The sequence below is a fragment of the Panicum virgatum genome, chromosome 8K, assembly GCF_016808335.1.
Source record: "Panicum virgatum strain AP13 chromosome 8K, P.virgatum_v5, whole genome shotgun sequence".
NCBI lineage: Eukaryota > Viridiplantae > Streptophyta > Magnoliopsida > Poales > Poaceae > Panicum > Panicum virgatum.
Window position 1 is genome coordinate 37,334,224 of NC_053143.1, and position 22,536 is coordinate 37,356,759.

General features: G+C 44.4%; 1 protein-coding gene and 1 long non-coding RNA gene across 3 annotated transcripts; one reads left to right on the forward strand and one right to left on the reverse strand.

The window, feature by feature from the left end:
* The first annotated feature begins 12,060 nt into the window (after positions 1–12,060).
* On the forward strand, positions 12,061–13,373 carry LOC120646285. The gene is made up of 2 exons (XR_005664357.1): positions 12,061–12,718; positions 13,066–13,373. It is a non-coding gene; the product is annotated as an uncharacterized LOC120646285 (long non-coding RNA).
* A 1,622-nt stretch (positions 13,374–14,995) lies between these two features.
* LOC120644524 (L-type lectin-domain containing receptor kinase IX.1-like) lies at positions 14,996–21,742 on the reverse strand. Of its 2 annotated transcripts, none has more exons than XM_039921158.1 (3): positions 20,331–21,742; positions 15,801–16,720; positions 14,996–15,267 (listed from the first exon to the last, which is right to left on the reverse strand). In XM_039921158.1, the coding sequence occupies exons 1-2, from the start codon at positions 21,697–21,699 to the stop codon at positions 15,816–15,818; spliced, it is 2,274 nt and encodes a 757-aa protein (XP_039777092.1). In that variant the 5' UTR covers positions 21,700–21,742; the 3' UTR covers positions 14,996–15,267; positions 15,801–15,815. The 2 variants fall into 2 exon arrangements, with proteins under 2 accessions (XP_039777092.1, XP_039777091.1); XM_039921157.1 differs by lacking the exon at positions 14,996–15,267 and adding an exon at positions 15,473–15,727.
* Between the last annotated feature and the right edge of the window lie 794 nt (positions 21,743–22,536).

A 22,536-nucleotide genomic window follows, 5' to 3' on the forward strand; every position in this document is an offset into this window, starting at 1 on the left:
AGTGTGGTGCCCGGTGACTTGGCAATATTGGCAATATGAACCAACTTACTTGATGAAGCTAGTCTTGATCTCCGGAGATGGAGTAGTGCCTTGATTTGGCTCCGGAAATGAACCAAGACCTCTCTTGCCATAGTCACGTGCATTGTTGAAGAGAATTTCCTTGTGGATGCATTCTCCTCTTGAGAGCTTCTCCACACAACTCTTGAGGCTTGCTACTTGATCCATCAATTCCTTTTCCCTAGAAGGAGCAAGCTCGGGCACAATATTAGTGGCATTTGCATCAATGAGTAGGTCATCACATGAAGTAGAAGCATTGACATTTTCAATAGTTTCATTGACAAAGTTCTCAAGACTTGGGTCAATTGCTTCATAGACAAATTCAAGTTCTTGATACTTGTGAGCCAACTCCCTATGCTCTTGTTTAAGCTTTTTGTGGCTCTCTTCAACTTGCTTAGCAAGTACAAGTGACTCATTGTGCTTTTTGAGCAAGTCATTGTACTTGCCAAGCAAGTCGGAGTAGGCAAGCTCTAACTTGGCATGAGTACTCTCAAGAATCTTGACTTTGCCCTTTTCCCTCTTGATGACGGATGTATACTCATTAATGAGGTTAGTGAATTTATAAGGGTCAAGCTCTTCATCACTATCATTGTCACTATCACTATCCTCCTTACACACCTTTGTTTTACCTTTTGCCATGAGGCACATGGGAGGCGGAGATAGTGGTGGTTCTTCATTGGTGAGGGCGATGGTGACGATGTCTTCTTCATCACTTGAATCTTCACTTGAGGAGACATCGGTCACCCACTCTTGTTTTTCTACCAATAAGTTTCTCTTGGTGTTGCCCTTTTTCTTTGGGAAGAGCTTTGTCTTCTTGTCATGGTTCTTCTTCTTCCCAAGTTTCTTGTTTTTGTTCTTTTTTTCTTCTTCATCATCATCGCTTGAATCATGTCGATGCTTGCTCTTGTTGTCCTTCTTTCTCTTGACCGGCTTGGGGCAATTTGGAGCAATGTGACCTTTTTCTCCACAATTGTAGTAATTTTTGTTCTTGACATCTCCCCATGGCCGGAACATTCTTCTTTTAGGGTCAAAGTTGAAACCCTTCTTGTTGATCTTGTCATTCAAGCGTGTGAACTTTCTCATCATAAGAGCAAGTTCTTCATCATCTTCTTCATCGGATGAGCTTTCATGATGATCTTCTTCTTCATTGCTTGAGCTTGATTCTTACTTAACCATCTTGAGCTTGCGGGGCTTGTTTGCCTTGGTTTTGAGAGAAATTGACTTGCTTTTAGTTGGCTCTTCGGACATACCAAGGATACCCATTTCATGAGCGCGAATTTCGCCCACAAGCTCTCTCACTTCCATCGTATCAAGATTCTCCTTTTGAAGCATAGCATTTATGATGTTGTATTTGGGCTTTGGTAGGAGCATGAGAATCTTGCGGTTGATGGAGCCACTGTCAATTTTAGACACTTCAAGAGCATTAATGTTCTTGACAATGACATTCAAGCGAGAATACATATCATTGCAATTTTCATGAGCTAGCATCTTAAAGGAATCATATTTAGCTCTAAACAAGTGATACTTTTGCTCACGAACTGTTGTAGAGCCCTCATGAATTTCAATTAGCTCTTTCCAAATATCACTTACTAAGTCCATGCCATTTACTCTAGCAAAGACTTCCTCACTAATGGCTTCAGAAATTGCATTTCTAGCAATTGCATTCCATTTTAATTGTTCCGTGGTGAGAGTTCCGGTGAACCCGGTCTTAGTTGCCAACCATACTTCGGGGGCAATCACATCAAGATATGCGGCCATACGAACTTTCCAATAGGCAAAGTTCTTGCCATCGAAGTGAAGCGGCGAACCTCTCATCTTGGCCATAGCTCTAGGCGGTGAAGCCTAATGATCCAAATGAGCAACGAGGCTCTGATACCAATTGTAAGGATCGATGGACCAAGAGGGGGGTGAATTGGGGGCCTTTTTCAAATTTCTAAAACAAAGTAAAGCAACCTTAACCTATGCAATACTAGTAAGGCTCAATTCACCAACCGACTAGCTAAGAAAACTACACAAGCTTACAAAGATACAACTAGATATAAAACTAAGCAAGGTAGAGCTAAGCTATGATCTCTAAGGTCAAGCACATGAATAATTGCATGAAAGTAAGTGCTTGAAAGTAAGGAGTGGGCAAGAGACAACCGGATTTTTTCCCGTGGTGTCGATGTGTTGGCACACACACCTAATCCACGTTGTGACACTCACTAAGAGTCTTGTCACCTCCCAAGTCACCGAGACGAGGGCGCTCACTAAGAGTCTCCGTTCACCATCCCGGCGTGGTGGAGCTCAAGCCACGTACAAACTTCTTCGGGCTCCCACAATCATTGGCAAGCTCCAGAAGAAACACCTTCAATCACCAAGATCGCCTAGGTGCTGCCAATCACCAAGAGTAACAAGCTAGGGCCTTCACTTGAGCAAGAACCGATCACCAAGAACGGATGCACACAAACTTCTCTCTACTCAAGTCGTTAGTCTTGCTTCTTGATTGATTGAATGAACAATATGTGGAAGATGAAGCTCAAGGTGGCTCTCAACAAAGTATGAGTGTATGAATGTAGCCTTGTGTTAAGAGTGTCCAAAATGACCCATTGGAGGGGTATATATAGGCAGCTCACACGAATAGAGCCGTTGGAGAAAAGCTGCCAGAAAACTGCGTAGCGCCGGTTAATCCGACGATCCTCCAATAGTCTGCGTCGGTTTAACCGATGAATGTAAACTGCCCTTTCTGAAAACTAGCCGTTACAACTTGGGCAGATTAACCGACGTATCATCGGTTTAACCGGTGAGTGTAGTTGTCCACTGATCAGCTAAAAAACCAAGTCTCTGGATAACTGCACCGACGTTAACTCAAGTCTATCGTCGGTTTAACCGGTGAGTACAACTTCTGAAATCCTTGGAAAAACCATCTCACTGGTCAATTGCACCGACGTTTGATTTCAAACATCGTCGGTTTAACCGGTGTATAGAACTTGAAATACCCTGGAAAAACCAACTCTGGACTAATGCACCGACGTTAAATTCAAACACGTCGGTTTAACCGGTGTATTGACTTGTCCAGACTCTGCTGACTTCGTTTAACCGACGTATAGAAATTTGGAGTCGTCGGTTAAACCGGTGTTAAAGACTTTTTCTGATTTTGTCTTTTCTGATTTGAGTCTTGAATGAAATCCAAATATTCTTGAGATATAAGTTGAATACCACTTATTTGAACTTTTAGGAACCTGAGTGACCATAGTGTGCATCCATTTTTGATTGACCATGTCCATGCTCAAGTTACTTGGCATTAACCCCTCTTAATAGTGCGATCACTACAAAACTATAAAACCTATACTAACCTAAGTGTCCTTCTCAACCTTACGACACTTAGGACTAGAAAGATCCTTAGTCTTGATATATATTTGAGTTGAATACCGAGATCGCCTTTTTGAATAACGAAATTGAGGGGCCTCTTTTGACATATGACCAAATGAGCGGTAATGATTTATTAAGCTGCACAAACTCATTAGTCACAATAATGGTTGTCATTAATCACCGAAACATATCTTGAGGGCCTAGATGCTTACACTTTCGCATTTCATATTACAACTTGTGTGTCTTTACTTTCTTAGTATAGTATCTTGCTAGGATTGGCTATATATTGCAAAACTCTTTTGGGATGAGAGTTTCACACTAAGGTGAACCGTAGTTGCACATCCAGATAGCTTGATCTAGTTTAAGTTTTGTGCAAATTAGTTGGAGCCATAGGTTAAGATTTTAATAGTGCCTAATTTACCCCTCCCCCTCTTAGGCTAGAGCACCCGATCGCTTTCACACTCACTCTTTCTTTTTATAAGACGTATTAAGATTTCAAAAGGTCTTCACAGATGTAGTGCAATTATCAAATACAAACAATATCTTTATCTAGTTTTAGGAGAGAACCGTTTCATTAGTCCGCCCTTAACATTTATCCATCAGTAAGGTCTCATGATGGTGGTGGGTTCATGGATGAAAAACGATCGAATCAAAATCGGAAATCAGACTGAATCTTGTATTAACGGTTTGAAATCATATAGAATTAGCGGTTTTTTAGGAGATATAGAATTAGAGTTTGACAAGAAAAAACAGAATATACTAAAACATGTAGTAGGTTATTACTCTTCTAATTACAATTAAAAAATACTGTAAAATCATATTGAACACTAAGTATTTTAATTAATATATTTCTATAACTTTAGATGACTCTTTTGACGATACCAACAGACGTTTTGTGAGGAGAATTCAGGAGGTAGAGATCGGGGAGGCTTTGAAGAGGATGAAGAGAGGTAAAGCGATGGGCCCTGATGGTATTCCCATTAAGGTGTGGAGATGCCTAGGAGATAGAGCAATAGTATGGTTAACTAAGTTTTTTAATCTCATTTTTCGGTCAAACAAGATGCCGGAAGAATGGAGGAGAAGTATATTAGTACCTATCTTCAAAAACAAGGGCGATGTTCAAAGTTGTACTAACTACCGTGGGATTAAGCTGATGAGCCATACGATGAAGCTTTGGGAGAGGGTTATCGAGCATCGCCTAAGAAGAGTGACAAGTGTGACCCAAAACCAATTTGGGTTCATGCCTGGAAGGTCAACCATGGAGGCGATTTTCTTAATACGACAATTGATGGAGAGATATAGGGAGCAGAAGAAAGACTTGCACATGGTCTTCATTGACCTTGAGAAGTCATATGACAAAGTACCGAGAAATGTCATGTGGTGGGTTTTGGAGAAGCACAATGTCCCAACTAAGTACATTACCCTCATTAAGGATATGTACAAGGATGCGACGACGTTTGTCCGGACATGTGATGGCAACACCACTGACTTTCCTATTAACATAGGCCTACACCAGGGGTCAGCATTGAGCCCTTATTTATTTGCTTTAGTGATGGATGAGATCACAAGGGATATACAAGGTGAGATCCCTTGGTGTATGCTCTTTGCTGATGATGTGGTGCTAGTTGACGAGAGTAGGGCAGGGGTTAATAGGAAGTTAGAGCTGTGGAGACGCACGTTAGAGTCGAAAGGGTTCAGACTTAGTAGGACCAAGACCGAGTACATGATGTGCGATTTCAGCGCGACTAGGCATGAGGGGGGAGACGTTAGTCTAGATGGGCAAGTGGTGGTCCAGAAGGATACTTTTCGGTATTTAGGATTGGTGCTACAAAAGGATGGCGACATTGATGAAGATGTTAGGCATAGAATTTCAGCTGGCTGGTTGAAATGGCGGCAAGCTTCTGGCATCCTTTGTGACAAGAGGGTGCCACAAAAGCTAAAAGGCAAATTCTATAGGACAGCAATTCGTCCGGCGATGTTATACGGTGCTGAATGTTGGCCTACAAAAAAGCGACATGTGCAGCAACTGAGTGTAGCAGAGATGCGGATGTTGCGGTGGTTTTGCGGGCACACAAGGAGGGATAGAGTCCGGAACGAAGTTATTCGGGATAGGGTCAGGGTGGCACCAATTGAGGAGAAACTTACTCAGCATCGGCTGAGATGGTTTGGACATGTCCAACGAAGGCCTCCTGAGGCGCCGGTGCGTAATGGGGTTCTTGAGTGGGTCGATAATGTAAAGAGGGGTAGAGGTAGACCTAAACTGATGTGGGATGAGTTGGTTAAGAGAGACCTTAAGGATTGGAATATCTCTAAAGAGATAGTTTTGGATAGGAGCGCTTGGAGACTAGCTATCAATGTGCCTGAACCTTGAACTTTTTTCTTCCGGGTTTCATCTCTAGCCTACCCCAACTTGCTTGGGAAAAAAGGCTATGTTGTTGTTGTTGTTGTATATTTATATAACTTTACATGTAACAAGTAACAACATACGAATTTATATGAGCACTACAACAGAGGGGGACTTCCATCTTTGATATTTTTCTCGACCTATATTTGGCTCGGGACTAAAAGCCACTCTTTAGTCCCGATTGATGTCACCAACGGAGACTAAAGAGTCCTGCAACTGGGATTAAAGGATCATTCATGTGTTAGTTTAAAAGAAAATCACCCTAATTAGAGTTATATGTGTTGTGTAGGTGGGCTGATAAGTTTGTTCGTGAAAACAAAACGAAGGCGACAAGAAAAAATAAATAAATTGCGCACACAAGGGAACACATGCACACATTAGCGAGAACACATATTTCATTAATTTCGATCATTTACAAAATTCATGAATACATGACTCGTGATAGTTCGTCTTCTTCTGTCTTCTGCGTCGATGCTTAAGGAGAGGTCTAACTCATAGAGATTGCGTAGTTCACTGATTCCCGGGGCCGATTGGGCGCGTTCGGTTAATTACATCTATAGAGCGAGTATACAGAAAACCTCCGATTAAGCTGCGCTTTTATGGTCGTCATCAACTCATCTGCTCGTCATCATCCATATGCAATATATGGAGCGTAGAAGTATGGGTGGCTTTGTTTCGCCGCCACCCGGTCACGACTGTACGTCGCCATGTCGGTGATAAATGGAAAACGTCGATGAAGGGGTGACTTTCGCATCGTCAGTGCCCAGTCATAGGGCCCAGCTTCATTCAACATGGATATATATGTGTCACCGCGACTGAGAGAGGGAACCGTCGCTGCAGAGAAGCCACCGCGACCAAGGGTACGGCTGGGGCCGTCGCCGCCACCGCATCCAATGCAGACTGCCCGAATCCCTTTTTCTTCCTTGCTGCGGCCGGCATGGACATCTCGGGCGTACCAAATCGGAGAGGAGAGTGCGAGGTGTAGATGGATCAGGTGGATTGGGGGAAGTGAGGGCCAGGTGATATGGCGTGTGGAGATGGATTTGGCGCAGAAAACTCCCGCGTGCCCAAATCTAATCCCTGCGCGCCCTCGGTTGCTGCCCGCGCGGGATCCGAGCACACCATCGGCTCAAGGAGACGAGGCCGTACAATGGCGCTGCTCTCATCTTCTCCGCCTTGGAGCACGGGATAGGGGCGTCGCCCCGTCACTCGGCTGGGTTGGGGGGTTTTCTGAAAAAAGTCCATCACCGAGATGGGATAAAGACGCCCGTTGTACCTGCCCTTAGGGCAGGTACAACCCACAGACGGATTCTGTCTCTAAGCGCCTCGAATATACCATACAGACAGATATAAAGACAGATGATACAACCCATAGACTGGGTTTGTCTCTAAAGTTGTTTAATGTTTTGCATATAGGTAGGATCAACTTGTAAATAAATTGTTGTATACCATTGTGTGGCTAGTTGATAGAAATGTATGGAGCATAAATAAGAGCAACAGAATTACAATATTTTTTAGAAACATCAATAATAATTATATTATGCATAGTTGAAACGCCTTTCTTGTCTAATTTCCTTTGTTTCCATATCGTTGTCATATGTGCTCGATTAGATCCTTCTTGAGTTTTCTATGTGTCGGTCGAGCTTTCATAGCAGAATTTCTACGAAGTACCTCTGCGAAGCATGGATTAGGGTTGTCGCTTGTATGCACTTCAGGTGGGAGAACTATGGTTGCACTTTGATTCTCATTTAAATCCAACACTTCTCTAATTGATTCCTTCTCATCTTCCACTATCATATTGTGAAGGATAACACATGCTTGCATTATGTTGATAACGTCCGCTTGCTTCCATAACCTTGCCGGTCGGCAATATCAAAGCGTGATTGTAGCACACCAAATGCGCACTCGACATCTTTCCCCGCACCTTCTTGCATCAATGCAAATAATTTGTCTTCCTCCGATTGAGGGGCCGTCACAATATTCACAAATACCGCCCATTCTGGATATATTCTATCGGCAAGATAGTAACCCATGTCATACTGTGTTCCATTTACGTTATAGTGTACCTTAGGAGCTTCCCCTTTTATTGCTTGAATGAACAATGGTGACTTGTTTAGAACATTTATGTCGTTTTGAGACCCGGCGGTACCAAAGAAAGCATGCCATATATGAAGATCCCGAGTTGCCACAGCTTCAAGGATCATAGTAGGAATGCCTTTATCACCACGAGTGAACATCCTTGCCCAACCTTTCGGACAGTTCTTCCATGCCTAGTTCATACAATCGATACTTCCTAGCATTCCTAGAAAACCACGAGCCTCATTTTCTTGTAAGATTTTTTCCATTTCATCGCTTCTTGGAGGGCGTAGATATTCTTCACCAAAATTTTCAATCACTCCTTCAGCAAATTTTCCCAAAATGTCCAAACAAGTGCTAGCAGCAATCTTTAACACCTCATCAAGTTGATCAGCGGAGGTTCCATAACCTATAGCATCCTAATAGCAGCCGTACACTTTTGAAGTGGTGAATGACCATCCCTACCGGTTGCATCAAGTCTTTGGGTGAAATAAGGAGACCAATCACTAAGTGTGTCCACGATGCGTAGGAACAACGGCTTATTCATTCTAAATCTTCTACGGAACATCTCATCAGTGTAGATAGGATTTTCAGAAAAATAATTAGCGACAAGATCATCATGACCTGCTTGTCGATTCCTTGGTATGTACCTCCTTGGTACACTCTGTCTACGGGACGACGAGTTACATTACTTGATGCTTCTTCATTGATATTGGCCTTGAATTCCTCTTCTACCATATCTTCTAAGATTTCATCCTCTACTAGCATATCTTCCACCGTGAACACCTCTGCAGGATCGAAGTCTTCGGCATCTTGCACTTGGTCTTGTTCATCATGTGGCTCCATAGGAACAAACCACAGCACGGTGGTGGAAGGGACAAATGTACAGTGGCCGGATGCACTTCACATCATTTTATAACACATTCACATACATAGTAGGAACGGTAGTTACCATTTACTACTGATACTAGTGGTGCACTAGTGACCACTTATGAATGTAACTGATACCCGTGGAGAACTAGTGACCATTTTCAAATGAAACTGATACTAGTGGAGCACTAATGCCAAGTACTAGTGACCATTTCTAAATGTAACTGAAACTAGCAAAGGTCTGTTCACATTCAGATAAAAAATAGCAGTGAACCATAATCAGTTAGCAGCTACCATTTAGAGAAAAGAATGCAGGATGACATTTAGATAACAGCTAGCAAAGCTCTGTTCACAATCAGAAAAAACTGCAAGTTCCTGGGCACATTCAGCAAGTTCCTGGACACATAACAGTTTTCAAACATCAAATAAAGTTTCACTAAAAGATATGATAAAGTTTCAATAATAGATAGGATAAAGTTTCAATAATAGGTAGGATCAAGTCCTCATAGCCCAGCTCCGCCAAAAGAAGCCTACACAAAATAGTGCATATTTGTTTCAGGAAAAAGAGCCTTCCTACAGGAAAGTGATTGTTTGACACGTACAGGTTGCTTCACTTACCTGTTCAGAAAGTTTCAGGAAAAAGTTCCTTCCTAAGACACTTCATGGCAGCAACCCGCTCTGCCTTTACCACATCGGACATTGAACTTGTATCTAGTGAGATGAGGTTGTTATAAGTCTCCATCATCTTTGATTCTTTCTCAAGCTTCTTTCCTTCTTTGTTCTCTTGTGCTGTAAGGTGAGCAATTTTTGTGCACTCAGGCTTCTCAGATGATAGCTTTTGTTGCAGTTCCAATAACTTCATGCGGTTTGCATTTGTTTCCTCCTGAAATTTGCTATATCTATCTAATTTGTCTAGATCAATAGCAGATTCTTTCGAGTTACCATCATCTTCGCTGCTAGAGCCTTTTAACTTGCCTTTTGCAGCTAGAGTTGCCTTTTTAGCTGCCTTCTGACCCATTGGTCGCTTTGGCATCTCATCATAAATTTCATCATTTTCCTGTGAGCTTCCTTCAAGGTGAAACGATTTCCTTTTATGTGCATTCCTCAACTCTTCGTTATATGTTTTCCACTTTGACACTTCTCGGCAAGTTTTCCAAACCTCAATCAAAACAAAGGGTCCTAGCTTTGCTTCTTTGTTGTCCACATAGAATTGGTGGGCTGCATCAATCCACATTTGATCAGAATATCCACTTGTAAATACATTGCGAGCCTTCACATAAGCACATTCAAAGAGGTCTGTCCACCTATTAATTTTGTGCCATCTATCCTTGCATTGCTTCAGATTTCTTTTTCATAGTGGTGGTGTAGTCTTGTAGCATTCAACAACCTCACCCCAATATTGGTTACCACCCTTATCAGCTCCACAGGTAGAGTCTGTTGAATGTTCTATCCAAGCGCTCATCAATCTAAGATCCTCTTCTGCTGTCCACATGATCCTCTTCTCAGTCCTAACATTGTCATTGTCATTGTCAGGCTGCCCAAATAAAATTTCCACTTCATTGTCGTTGTCATTGTTGGACAATGGTCTATTCAAAGGGCTGTTGTAAATAGGTGCACCAACCAAATGAAAGTTGTGTGGCTGATTTCTGAACTAGCCCATGAAACAACCAGATGGACGAGGATCTTTGTCCATGCAGGAAATTCATGCAAACATACAACTCAAAAATTCGAAGAGGCACATATACCATATTTCAGAAAATAAAAACATAGTTACAAGTGACCATGTCATACAGAACTGAACAAAAGCTGAACCAAGCCACAAAGCAAGCAAGCAAGCAGGACATTTCACAATCAGGATCAGGATCAATTCACCAAGAACCAAACTAGCCATTATGGAATGATACTTGGAGTACCTTGTCTAAACAGAAATAAAATTGAACTACAGTAATTTGGTTTTAAAAAAAAGCACTGCATGTTCAGTTCCCAGCAGCCACAACACGCACTGACTGAAAAATGACAGGATAGTAAGCTGAAACATACTTATCTTGTCTGCGAGAAACAGAATCTTAGTTTTTTAGTACAGCACAATGCACAATTACAAAGCTATCAGCATTCATCAGCATAGTAAAAGATAGCAACTGAATCAGAGTTTTGACTACGTAGCACAACTCTGTTTTCAAGGCGTCGCCTAGGCGACAAGGCGGTGGCGGCTCGCCTTGCTTAAGGTCCTGCCTTAGCCCGCCTAGGCGTCGCCTAGGCGATAAGGCAGTGGTGGATCGCCTCGCCTCGCCTTACCGCTTTAAAAACATAGGTAGCACACAATACCAGCATCAAACCATGATCCAACTGAATCAGAATTTTGAGTGCTTACCATGATCTTGGAGAAGACGGATCACTACCATCCGCATCAAACCAAGCTGGAGACGGTGAAGGAGGGAACAGAAATCCATCAATGGAGGATGGCGCCGTCACCGCGTCCTCGCCAACACCACCGTTGGTTGGGCGGGTCGCTGCCGCTGCTGAACCGAGGGAGCGTGCCGTCGACGCCGAGAAGCCACCACGACCGAGGGAGCGGGCCGTCGGCACCGAGAAGCCACCACGACCGACAGAGGGAGCCGTCGCTGCAGAGAAGCCACCGCGACCTAGGGTACGGGCTGGGGCCGTCGCCGCCACTACATCCAACGCCGACTGCCCGAATCCCTTCTTCTTCCTTGTTGTGGCTGGTGTGGACATCTCGGGCGTACCAAATCGGAGAGGAGAGTGCGAGGTGTAGATGGATCAGGTGGATTGGGGGAAGTGAGGGCCAGGTGATATGGCGGGTGGAGATGGATTTGGCGCGGAAAACTCCCGCGCGCCCAAATCTAATCCCTGCGCGCCCTCAGCTGCTGCCCGTGCGGGATCCGAGCACGCCATCGGCTCGAGGAGACGAGGCCGTACAACGGCACTGCTCTCGTCTTCTCCGCCTTGGAGCACGAGATAGGGGCGTCGCCTCGCGAGGCGACCGGGAGTCTGTCTCTCGGCTGGACTGGGGTTTTCTAAAAAAAGGCCATCACCGAGACGGGATAAAGACGCCCGTTGTACGGGGCCTAAGCAGTTAGCTTATGTGTACCTAGTTTTGCTCTGGTGGTCCCTTCCATAAAGATTGCATGCATATTAAAGCAACTAACAATTAATTTTATTTTTTCTCCCGCTGGGTAATATTTGGGCCCGACCCTACTCGTGCCCTAATGAGGCCCAGTCCAAGTCCAAAACCCGCTACCCAGAGTCCCAGACAAAGGAGGAGATCCGTTCTTGTCGTGATTTTTGCCAGCATGGCGGTGGCGGCAGACAGCGATTGGGATGGCCTCTATACCGTGTCTGCTGCATCGCCACGCTACCACGACGCCGTCCAGCACCGCCGCACCCGCCTCATCCTAATTCAATTTCGTCAGCAGCTACAGCATCGGGCATTGCATCGACGGCGTGCAGAGCTGGAGCGACGCTCGAGGGGAACGGGGACGGCGTTGACACCATTGTCGCCGCTTTGCCTGCTTCCTCGACTGCGACCATCTCCCCTGCACCCGCCACACTGACCCGAATTCGGCGGTGGCGGCGGCGGGCATCTGCATCAACGGCGAGCAGCTCTGACCAACCTCAAACAATTGCAGCACCCGCCTCACCCCCAATATGTTTTCGTCCACATTTCTGCGAGCTTGAGTCACAATAGCTGATAGTACTAATTTTGCAGTGGCTGCACATGACAGGAACCATTGCTTTGGTCACAATATACTTCCGCATCAGCTGTTCGATGTGGAGTTCCTACCATGTCCTCTATGTTTCGGTGCCGGCAACCCTTGGCACCTCCTTCTTGGCAGGCTATCCCGACGATGTCCCTGGCCTCCCACCTCTACACCGACCAACGAGCTTCTAGTGATGGCGTCCGCAAGTTGTTCGACGCTGGGTCCCTGCCAGAGCACCCGGGTAGGTTTTTCATGAAACTTTGACCAAATGCGTACGCAGTTCACAGTAGATACAATTTCATTTGCACCCAGTTCAGGAACCTGACTATTTCCTTGGGCATAATTTGTTTTATGTTTCTATTTTTAGTATCCTTTATGCCTGCTCCAGTCCAGTCGATTTTAGAGCTTATTCGCATGCCATCTGGTGTAGTTGTTGCATTGCTGCTTGCTATTCTTCAGAACAATTTAATCATGCGCAGCTTCAGAACAATTGTTGCTATCAGGCTGTGGTTGTTTGGTACCACCCTAGAAGTTATTAATTTTTTGAGGCATAATTTACTGTGACTCGTTTCTTTACATGTTCCCAAGACTGAAAACTGGCCAGGAAAGAACAAGGCTCTGCCGTGAACAAGGATATGCCATCAGCAAGATGTTTCTCCTGCATGACTACGTCATCATCGTGCTGAGAAACCTGAAGTGAGCAGCCAGCAAGTCACCTTGCTCATCTTTATTGAAGACTGTAACTGAGAAACATGAGAAACCTTGATGTTACCTTGCACATCTTTGTTGAAGACTGTAATTAACTTATCTGATAAATGCTCCCAGTTCACAGAAACTCAATCCAACGAAGTACAAGATGTGATAACTTTTGAGTAAAGAATCCGGATTTTGAAATACATATGTTACACTACGGTACTCCATCTTACCTTTTAGGAGGTAAGAGTTCAAATAAATCTCAGCCCTTGAATATTAGGAGAAAAAAAACTAAATAACTAATTAATTCAGGGGAAATCAGCCGGCTATCCTAACTACCTGCATGCTGCTTCCGTGGATCTAGGGGCTTGCATGTCTGCATGTATGCATGCATGAAAATCTCGATATCCCCTATTTCTTTTTCATCATGTGCACGTTTGTTACATGCTGGTAGCTAGACACATTTGTTACATGTCGATCTCTCTTGTTTGGAAACACTAGTCTATCAACCTGTGCTCCTGCACGGGCTAGTTAGAGATATCTAATAATTATCTATCTTACGCTTTCTTTAATCAATTAAATATTCTAACCCAATAGAGTAAAAATACACATTTATCATTATATAATTGTAATAAATGTGACAGATTTAGTTACTAATAATTTTTTCTCACTTTGCATCGCATCTCCATATATGTTTAATATGTATTTAATTGAACATTTTGTTTGAGCTATGTGAACAACATGAAAATTGATATTCTTATCTCTTCTCTTATACATAAATATATGGTGACACACATTATGGTTAGTATTTTTACATAAATAATATATTAATAATGATAGAAATAGTAGTTTAAAATTTTATATTGAAGTACTTTAAGATGTTATTATAATAATATAATTTTGATTCAAATTTGAGTTATTTTAACTTTTCATTATGATATCATTGGATAATGTATATGAACATTTAGGGGGTTATTTGATATTATTTTATAATGGCATATGTGGATAATTTACATGAAGATTAAGGGGTTACTTTAGATTATTTTTATAATGGCAGAGGTGGGTAATTAAAACACATGTTTTGGGGGTTACTTATATTTTCATAATGGCAAAGGTGGATAATTTATTAGAAAAAAATAACAGATTCAATGGCTATAATAAGAGTTGCCGAAATGATGGCCGGATGTTTCTGATTTTTGTGAGAATTTATAGAATTTCTCTATTTTTTTAGACTGTCCACCTAGAATCCTAAGTGGCTTCACCTGGAGGCTTCAAAAGGAGCCTCCAATTAGTAATAGTAAGATTTTTTTTCAAATTTGCATGTCATACACATCCCAAGTTAGATATTGAAATGTTCATGTATGCATCTCATATCATTCCAAAATAACGTTACAAACTCATGGTGGTTCCTTCATACATCACAAAAAAAATTATGCAAACTCAAGTATGCAAAGGCTCCAATCATATGTTTGTCATTCACCCAAAAAAAAGAAAAAAAATGTTACACGCATGTGTACACAGGCTCCATCGATGTATCAATGAAAAGTTAGATCTAAATTGTGTATGATACATCATGTATTATGTTACAACACATGATGGCAAAAAAATGTTACATATATGCGATCTACTGAGTTTGTCACATGCATGGAGGGGATAAAAAATATTTCTTGTCTCAATTTAGTGGCCGGCACATTATGTAAAAATATAGAAATCTGATATTTCAACTAATCATGCATTCATGTTAGATCTAATCCTCTATTTCTTATTTAAAAATATGAATTAAAATAAATATTTAAACTATTACCTCTTAAGAGGTAATATGACATTAGATCAATGGTCCACATTCATTTGGGTGTACCGTAGCATATCATTGTTTTTTAGCAACACACACCAGTTCACGCTTCTGAAGTACCAATTGCACACATAAACTTCAGAAACTAATAACAAAACCAGCAGTCGCAACAATTTTCTCCCAGTCCATTAAAGCATCTCGAGCGCTACAGCAGGGGCCATGTTTGTAGGTGCAGTGAAGCGAGAACTTCACCTCTGATCTAGGTTGCCAGCCCCCACAATCTTTAACAGAAGTCTCTCCATACCCTGCCAATACACATTATGAAAAGAAATGTCATTTATCAGCTTCCGGAGCCTCCACAAAGCAGCTGCACGAATTGTATTGGTTACAGTAAATGCACTTCTTCCTTGTCGTGCCTACACTTGATGAAACTGAAGAAGCTAGCATCATTGCAAGACTGACGAAACTGCATATTCAGGTTGCCCCTGGTACCAACAAGGCCATGACACATATAAAATTAGACACTGCTTCTTCTGAAAACAACTTAATGAACATACACCAACAACTCTCAAGATCAGGTTCCTATATCTGTGTTCCCCTCCTTTGAGTTACAACATGAGGTAAATGATCTCCTACCCAACAACAGAAATCCAGAAGCAAAGTACACACATAGCACAATACAAAATTTCTTGGTTCTAGTGGTTCTACTATGGTTGTACAAAGAAGTCATGGATTACCCAACCTGCTTTCAGGATATATAGAAGCCTACAAATTAACCAAGATTTAGCAGCATCACAAAAAAATCAAATTAACATAAATGATATTCAAATGTACTTACTCCCCACGGATTGGATCAGGGTGATTCGTGAGGGAGTTGCTGTCGTCCCTCCGCACGAATGGCGCAGCTACCTTGGAATGCCTCGGCTCGTGGAGTGCTGATATCGACCGTGCTGGCAAAGGATGCCCCAAAATTACTCATCACTGTTGTGCTATTGTCAGAGTCGTCGAGTGAACGCCATTCTTCCGGTTCCGGCGGCCACACAAACTTTGGCCTTTCAAGTGGCACCTCCGGCGGTGGCGCCAACTTGGTGATGACCTGCACCGCCTCCGCCATGCTCGGGCGACTCGACGGGTTGGGGTTGGTGCACGCCAACCCCAGGAGCAGTAGACGTTTAGCCTGACCGGCGATTTCTTCAGGATTCATACGGCTTTGGGTTAGCACCACGCCATCCACAGCCTCGAGCAGCTGCCCCTCCCCATGAAGACGCCAGACCCAGCCGGAGATGTGGCCGTCTTCCGTTGGCACATCCATGTTCTTCTTGCCCGTAACAATCTCAAGGACGAGCACCCCAAATGCGTAGATGTCAGTCTGGCGCGTGGCCCTATGGCTCATCGCGTAATCCGGCGCTATGTAACCCCAGGTGCCAACCATGCCGGTGGCCGAGCTCCGGTCTGCAGCCACCGTGCAGGCGATGCCGAAGTCGCCGACACGGGCGTGGAAGTTGGAGTCGAGCATGATGTTGCTTGCTTTGATGTCACGGTGCAACACCATTGGCTCGTGCTCGTGATGGACGTAGTGCAGGCCCGTGGCTATGTCCCTCACGATGCTGTAGCGGGTGTGCCACTGCCGGATAGATGTTTCTTCTTGCTGATGCCGCTGCTCGCCATCGCCGCCTCTCCGAAAGAGATGTTGATCCAAGCTACCATTCTTCATGTACTCATAGATAAGCAAGGGCTCTCCTTTGTGGTAAGACCACCCTGAAATTAGCACGCAACACACAAAGTTATCAAATTTCTTATCCGATCGGGTAAACATTAATTAGAAAACTTTGAAGGTATCTACATGATGCTCCTAAATGCTCAAATCAAGATCAATTCATTCCTCCACCCTGAAATTAAGCAAGGTTTTATATAGAACATATATAGGTCTTCTAATTCTCATGGCGGGTGAACCAGAACGATTCGTGTCGATTTGGAGGAGATATGAAGGACTTATAGATGTGGAATCAATCACTTGGAGCTTAAATCAAATATCACTTCGTGAAGAACACACATAGGTGACGACCACAAATAAAAATGATGTTGCGCGTTACTTTTGTCCAATTAATAATGGCCACTAATAACAAGGGCCATCACCTATATGGCCTTCAGGTTGGGGATAGAACATAGCCCGTCACGATTGACAGGTAAAAAATGATGCTTATTAGTAGAGCCCACCACTCAAAACAGTGGTGTGATGGGCTCTGTTTAATTCCATCAGTTATATTTTTTATCATACGTTATGGTCAACGCCTTGGCCAGTCAAAGATGACGAGCAAAGTGGTGGCCCGTCACCTTTGGCTTATACTGATGTCTTCACCCCATGTTATAAGCAGGCCATCCATCCCCTGCCCTTGCTATTCCTTTATTCTCGGATCCACTGCACGTCATCCCCTCCTCCGTTCTTCACCGCCCCGCGCCGTGCACACCCTCCTCCTCCCCCGTGCCATTTCGCTGCCACTCGCCACCCCTCCTCTGCCAGCCCTTCTCCGCCACCCCGCTGGGCATCGCCTCTCCCCCGATGGCCCTCCTCCTCTCTGACCTTGATATCCATCACGCACTGCCCCTTCCCGCCGCCGGCCCTCCTCCTCCCTCGCCATTGAAGGTAATCCTCTTTTTTATTTTTCTTTATAATTTGTGGAACTATGAATTGATGAATGGATATGCTATATATACATAATTTTCTGAAATTGTGAATTGATTTGCTATGCATGCATGAATATATATGAATAGATTTTCTATACATGAATAAATGTGTGAATTTGCAAAATTTGTTAAATATGTACCATGTAATTTGCTAGTAAGCTGAGAAGAACCACCTGATGAATAAGCACATTTTCGTTCAAGCATTATTGAGAGTGGGGAGCTCCTCTCTCCTCTAAACAAACATAAAAAAATGAGAGATACGAGTGAAATGTCAGGACTCGTGCTTTGCCAGCTGGTTGCTCTCAGCTTACAATGTAATGTGAGGTACTCACTATTTTCTTTTTTTACTTTAATTTGTCATGGTTTATATGTTTATCTGTGTGACATAATACTTATTGTTTTGCTTTAATCTGAAAGAAACCTTGTGATTCGGTCCATGAGTGGTGGACGACGTTAGCTTCCACACCCTCTGCCTCCTCGAAGGGCCAGGGAGATTTGGAAGGAGCGAAATGTGAGGATTTTTTAGCGACAAGAATCCTCAAACTTTAGACTCTTAAGCAAGATCAAGGATGAAGTGAGACTGTGGGCCTCCGCAGGTGCCAAGCATCTTGGAGTTTTTTTGCCCTGCTCTTGAGTTTTCCTTCTTCCCCCATTGTTTTGGGGGCGGTGTAATTAGCTGTATAGCTATTTATTTTGTGGGAATGTAGTCGTCTAGCTTTTCTTCTAATCATAATCATAATCAATCATCAACCTACTAAGGCATCGATTCAAATTTTGCTATGGCCACCTCTAAAATTTTACCCAACAGAGATGGCTGAAACATCGTGTGCCAAAGAAACTGTACCCAGGAATTCGGATGGCTGAAACATTCGGAAAATTCGGAAAACAGAGAGGTTGGTGTGGTGGGAGCGGATGGCCGGTTTAATTTTATCTCGGACCTTACCGAATTGGGCGAATTTCGGTGAAATTCGGCCCATTCAGCCTAAATCCCAAAACCTTGGCTCCTACTACAGCTAGCGAGCTTCTAAAGTTCAGATGGCGCTAGCAGCAAACCATGACCTTGGGCAATCCAAGACGAGCATCGCCATGAGGTGGTCCTGTCCTCTCTCTAATCCCCTTCTCTCCCTCTCAGAGTCTATTCTAATTTGTGTTCAAAACTACTGCTAGCTCACTGCCGTGTAGTGCTGCTGCTTCATTGAGCCGGCCGCCATGCTGCAGCACAGGAGCCGCTTCGTCCATTGTGACTTCCGTAAGGCTTAATTTTGGTGGGCAAACACATGTATTGCATAGGCCTGTAGGCTTGTGATCTGCTGTTCAGAGAACACACAGGAATAGTTTGTGTGAAATATGTTCCTGTGGCAAGTCTGAAAGAATTCAATTAGTAGCTATGGTTGTGGTGTGACTGCAGGCTGAGCCAAAGTACTTTGATTTCAGGTCTCTATTTCTCTATACCACCATGCGATTGTGTTATAAATACTCCCTCCGTTCCAAATTATAAGACATTCCAACAATCTTGGAGAGTCAAAGTTTCTTATGTTTGACCAAATTTATATAATAGAATAATGACATTTATTACATAAATTAAGTACCATTAGATTTTTTATTAGTTATATTTTCATAGTACATCAATTTGATATCATAAATTTTTATATTTCTCTCTATAATCTTGGTCAAACTTGAGATTGCTTTGACTCTCCAAGATTCTTGGGATGTCTTATAATTTGAAACGGAGGGAGTAATGTATATCGAGCAACATGTATGCACATCAAAGTATGACAGAGCAGCAGGTTATAGCTAATTGACCTGGGAATGAACCGATGCCCTAAAGCATTCTATTGCTCTGTAGGAAGACAACTACCACAACTGTCAGCTGCAATTCCTCAAGAGTTATTGCTTGAGGGAATTGATACTGAAAATGGAAATTATATGACAAGAAAAATGCAAAACCTAGAGTTGTTGTTCTAATCTGACAGATGCATGCTATGAACTAATTCTTCTTGCCCCTCTGCTACTCCTGATCAATTTATTTTTCCAGGCTATGAACAAGAGCTATCTGATGTGCTGCCGAAATGAAAGAAGCCTAAGGTTGAGGGTAGAGCTTTGAGTGGATCAAGTTTTGGAGAAGAAAATGCTTCAGGTAAAGTTTTTTCGTGGTTTATTCTGCTTGATCAAGATAGAAGATGGTAGCAGTAACAAGTGTGCTACTGGATAAGAACAGAGCCAAGCAAAGAGCCAGGTTGCTTCATGCTGTGTGCGTTGCTTGAGAGAGAAGAGAGCAGAAATGAGCTTCTCCATCAGAACAGGAAGAGCTCAGAAAAATAGAAGTTAAGCAAACTAAAGGCGACCTGGCGTACGTACTTTTTGTGAAATATATATATATATCTTTAGGTGATATATTATTCATATAACAATTTTTAGATATTCAAACTCAACATGTAAAGAATGAACTTATTTGTGACTAGAGGAAAAGGTTGACTTGACTAGAGGAGAAGATTGCCGTCGCATCAATCAAATCAAGTACTCCCTCCGATTTTTTTTTAAATAACGTTAGGACAACAATCTATAGGCTATTTGTAATATAAATAAAGTTTTGTCTGAAACGTCAAATATTAACGTATGGACTACGGAGGCAGTAAAAAACTGAAAACGTCAAATATTGACGTTAGGTAGGTACTGTACTGACCGACGAGCGGGACGACGTTCTTGTGGCGGAGGCGGTTGATGATGCTGACCTCGGCGAGGAAGTCCTCGTAGCGCTCCTCGTGGACTCCCCGTGTGAACTTCTTGACGGCGACCTCCGCCGTGGAACTGGAAGAAGTCGAAGCAGCAGGGAGGCGGCACCTGTAGACGGAGCTGAAGCCGCCAGTCCCCAGCCTCGTGGTCTCGTGGAAGCCGGCGGTGGCCTTCCTGATGTCGGTGAAATCCACCTGGGTAGGCACCCCAGGGAGGCGCTGCATGATCCTTGTGAGCTTCTCCTGCTCCTTCTTCCACCTCCGCTGCTTGGACCGGAAGTAGAATGCGGCGGCGACGGCCACGGCCGCGGTGGCTGACACCGACCCGGCGACTGAACCCACAGTCATGCGTAGTCTCTGTCTCCGGGCTCTCTTAAGCCGCGCTATGTTCTCAAGGATGAAGTACTCAGAATCGGGCAACTCGTCGCCCTCCGTGCTCCAGGTGTGGACTTGCTTCAGTTGCCCCAGCGAGGAGAACAAGCCGAAGCAGGCCGTCCTGTGCACCGGGTCCCTGTACCTCACCTGGTCCAAGGTGACTACAGCCTTTTCCGGCCTGCCCTTGCTTTTACCGCCGGCGCCGATGTAGACTGCCAAGATCCGCCTCCGGCCGTCATACTCGATCCAGACGGTGTACCGCTCCTCCGCTGGCTGCCGGATGCCGGTAATACGGATCACCAGATGGCGACTTGGAGGGTCATCCAGCGGGAGCGATGCGTCAGATGGCAGCCACCCGAGGTCCCCGGAAACGCTTCCGGCGCCGGCGATCGGGGCTGTCCAGCTCCTGGGGTTCGAGAGGATGAGCGATCCGCGCGCACCGAGCGCCAGCAGCTTTGTCAGGGTCTCGTTGGCACGAAACACGTTGACGATGTCCGGCATGGCGAGGAAGGCTACGCCCCTGATGCTGCTGGTGTTGCTCTGCCCCGCCGTCGTCTCGTTCCACGACGGCGGATACAGGCTCATCGTGAAGGAGACGTTGAAGGACGCCCCCAGGACACAGGCCTCCTCGTTGTAGGTGATCAGTCGCACCGACGACGTTGAACCTGGGATCACGTACATCGACGGCCGCTCGCCGGCGCCGGCGTCGGACATGTCGGCGAGCTCCTGCCAGCTAATGTTAGCGAACAGACCTGAATCATTGGCTATCGTGCACTGGGACTTGGTATCCAGGGTGGAGTCGTAGTTGAATTTGCCCAGCGAAGGAGGAGGCTCATCGGAGTCCGGACATGATTTCGAGTACGAGCAAGGGACTAGCAGTACTGGTGGGAGGAACAAAATGGAGATGATAGCCTGCAGCTTATTACTACTCGGGAGGAGGCCCATTGCTTGCCTGCTTCCTATACTTGCTCCTTTCTTCCTCCCTTGCTAGCGCTATATATAATATATACATAATTACTTAGCTTATGTGTAGCCGGCTACAGAATAGCCTATTCTGCAGCCGGACTCAAACAATCCTTTCCGACCGAGTCAGGTTGACCGGGTCCGTGTACCTCACCTTGTCCTTGACGCGACTATAGCCTCTTCCGGCCTGCCCTTGCTTTTACCACCGGCGCCGACGTAGACTGCCAAGGTCTGCCTCCGACTATCACCGCAGCAGCCACCGATGTCAACTCCATCAAAAATCGATGACAACTCGTTGAATGAATAGTACAAAACAGTATTTTGTTACTGACTTTGGAGAGAGCCGTTGTTGTCCGCTGACAACATAACTACACGTGGCTCCGCCCCTGCTCAATCCAGACGGATACGGTCATAGTCTGCTCCTCCGAAGGGCGCCCGATGGCAGTAATACGGACCACGGATGGTGACGACTGTGTTGAGGGTCATCCTCCTCATCCGTCAGCTGGAGCGACGCATTAGCTGGTAACCATCCGAACTCCCCAGAAACGCTTCCGCCAGGCTGACCAGCTTCTAGCGTTGGAGAGGTTGAGCGAGCCGCGGCATCGAGCCCCAGCAGTTAATATCAGGCCGTACCGGTACGCTCCCCATCAAAAAGCTGAAATTGTGAAGCAACTCCAAGAAATGCTCAACAATGGGATCATCAGATACATAGCGTCAGCCCATTTGCCTCACATGTGCTGTTAGTCAAGAAAAAAGATGGCTCCTGGTGTTTTTGCGCGGATTATCGTTATCTCAATGCCATCACAGTGAAGAATAAAC